This window comes from Lactuca serriola, chromosome 9, assembly GCF_051521515.1.
Source record: "Lactuca serriola cultivar US96UC23 chromosome 9, Lser_US96UC23_V15, whole genome shotgun sequence".
NCBI lineage: Eukaryota > Viridiplantae > Streptophyta > Magnoliopsida > Asterales > Asteraceae > Lactuca > Lactuca serriola.
The window spans coordinates 58,840,359-58,843,317 of NC_136416.1; the positions used below are offsets into that span (position 1 = coordinate 58,840,359).

Below are 2,959 nucleotides of genomic sequence, written 5' to 3' on the forward strand. Positions count from 1 at the left end.
GGTATGAAATGGATGGGTTGGATAATGGATTTGTGCTTGTGTAAACTTTTGTATGCCTTTCATTTTGGTTAATGGGTCTCTGCATAATGAATTTAAGACTAAATGGGGTTTATGACAAGGTGATTTGTTATTTTGTTATCCTATTATGGCTACGAAAGGTCTTCATGTTGCTTTACCACAAATCTATTTCTCATGAGTTATTTTTCTTGGAGCTAGAATGGGTAGTAGCACATGTTTGGTTATATCCATTTTTATATTTCTAGGTGATTGGTCGCAAAGATAATTCTAGAGGCATTTTAAGGATTCCCAAATATTTCTATCTAGCTTCCGTTTTAAAATCAACTTTGATGTTGGAGTTACTTTTCAGGAGGTTGAAAATCTTGGATGATCCTTAATATGATTTTGGTATCTCAGATTTCCCGTAGGAACTAACATGTCTAATTGGAAGTTGAAGGGTGGAAGGTGGTGATAAAAAAGTTCACTACTAAACTTTCTAATTGGAAGTTCAAGACTTTATCAGCGGGTAGTGGACTTAATATACTTTAATCCATTTTGGGAAGTATTAAGATCTAATGTATGTCCATGTTTAATCCACCATAGGTAGTCATTTATAGCGTTGGAATCATGATGAAGCAGTTTTTTTGTGAGGAGATTTGGTTTTTGTTTTTATCTTGAGGTAGTTGGAAAAAGTGTTAGCTTGCAAAGAAGAATGTGGTCTTGGAATTCGAAGCTTGCTTGCATTTAATATGGTCTTTCTTTTCAAATGGAGATGACATTTTCTTGAAGATGACGATACTTTGTGGGTTGGAGTTATCATAGCTATTAATGGAAAATATGGTCGTTTAGGACAAATTTTGTAACTTATGCTAACAATAAACCGGAAAGAGAAGTTTTTGTAATGGAACCGCAATTACCGATTTGCCATCTTTAAACAAATTTTGACTAATGGTGTTTTAGTGTTAGAGATTTAAACCATCAAATTGGCAAAGGTCATTACAATGCTTGTACATTACTCTCAACAAGTTATTAATAAAAATGCTTAGGAGAGAAAATGGTATATACAAACACGAGTCTTATTTTGCGAAAAAGACCCAAAATAAGCAATATAGCATTTCCAAAATATCGATTTATGCCTTGAGCCCATCTTCAATCTTTCTTATGGTTGCTCTCGTGGTATGAAAAGACGCATCCAAAATACCCTCAAAGATACTAGTGTTAAAAACACTTGTAGGAATCAACTGAGTGCCAGCATTGGCACTTCCAAAAGCTGAAATTGCCAATGCGGGTTCAGTAGTGTCATTATTATACTGAAAATGAACAAGTCCTTTAGGGAAAACAAAAATATCACCTATTCTGAGGCTTTGTTTAAAAAGATTATCACTAGTATCGACAAACCCTACTTGGAGAGTTCCTGAAACAAGAAACATAAGCTCAGATGCCCGAGGATGGATGTGGACTGGATTGATTGCGCCTACAGGAAACTCGAGAACTGCATACGAAACACTTTGTCCATTAAGTGTCGGAAGCTCGTTCATACTCACTTTCAATGCTGTAAAAGTTGTTGGATATTCGCCACCTACTAATTGACGCATCCCCGTGAACGTGAAGTTGTTGGCATCGATGGTGGTGTTGTTTGGGACCACAAAATCAGCGAGGATGTCAGGATCACCGGCTATCGCTGAATAAAATATAGCAAACATAAAAACTACATTAAGCTTTATTTCTACTTTCGAAATCATCTTAAAATTTAAATTGGTCGGAAAAAAAATGGACTCGTATTTTACAAATTTGGGATTTGATTTTCTTATAAGGCGTGACATGGAATTTGGGGATAAATTCTTTGGAGAATACAATGTTGTTCATTGAGCTGTCTTCTAGGAAATTATGTTTATTTCTTTTGTTAGTTCCGTAAAATACATTATTTTTTTTAACTTCTTTGTTTGTTTTTTCTTATATTGGCATGTTGTTTTTTATTCTATTATGTGTTTTTATATGAGAAGTTTACTATTGAAAGTCTTGATGTCAATTTTATCATCTATATATATGGAGAGACCAAGGAAACTTCTAAACCGTTAAGATTATCATTCTCTGTAGCAAGACTTAAAAGTCTGCATCAAATAAAAATAATATTTGTTTTCTTTTAAACAACTGAAATTTTATTAAAACATAGTAAGATGCTAATTAATATAAGATGTTAGATCAACATAAACACATTACATACAAAAGCATCTCGAACCTAAAGAGCATTAGTCTCGATAAAAAAGAAAAAGAATATGAACACCCACCTCTACTTTGAAGAGAAGACATATACTAAACATAAATAGAGAAACCATGTCTAAGCCACCTTTCTCTGTAGAAGCCTTCATTTTCTCCATTTAATTTAAGTCAATTTCTTCTCAACAACTTCATCTCCTAAAAATATCTATTTTAAAGGATTCTAAATAATTGTTAACTGGGAGCCTAAATAAAGACATATAATAAATCCCCTTGCTACCAAAAAGGAAAGTTTGGTAATGAAATTTTTAACTATTTCTTTGTGCTTCTTTGAGACAATACTAAGGTATATAATAGGGAGTTTTATTGGGCTACACCCTACAATACTATCAATATCTTCCACTTGTGGTTGGGCGACAGCAATCCCCATTAATTTAATTTTTCGAAAATTTATTTTAAGGCCAGATGTAAGATAAAAGCACCTAATAATCTGAACCAAACTTCTAGCATTTTCATGCGACAATTCGCCTAAGAACATTACATCGTGTATATATAAATTAGGACACCTCCAACCCATTTTTTCCCACATACCTCCATGAAATGAATTCTTGGGAATAACTTCATGTAAAGCAACATGAAGCTCATGCATAACAACAATGAATAAGAATGGATAAAAAGGATCTTCTTGACATAATCCTCTTAAGATATTTAAATTCACTTGTCGGAGCTTTATGTCAACGAAGAT

The 2,959-nt window shown here is 33.3% G+C and overlaps 1 protein-coding gene across 1 annotated transcript; it reads right to left on the reverse strand.

The window, feature by feature from the left end:
• Positions 1-1,127: 1,127 nt before the first annotated feature.
• LOC145074708 (germin-like protein 9-3) lies at positions 1,128-1,700 on the reverse strand. The gene has a single exon (XM_079021040.1). The coding sequence runs from the start codon at positions 1,698-1,700 to the stop codon at positions 1,128-1,130; it is 573 nt and encodes a 190-aa protein (XP_078877166.1).
• Positions 1,701-2,959: the final 1,259 nt, after the last annotated feature.

Coding starts and splice junctions, on each gene's coding strand:
- LOC145074708 (XM_079021040.1), bottom strand. CDS start 1,700: ATGTTTGCTATATTTTATTCAGCGATAGCCGGTGATCCTGACATCCTC.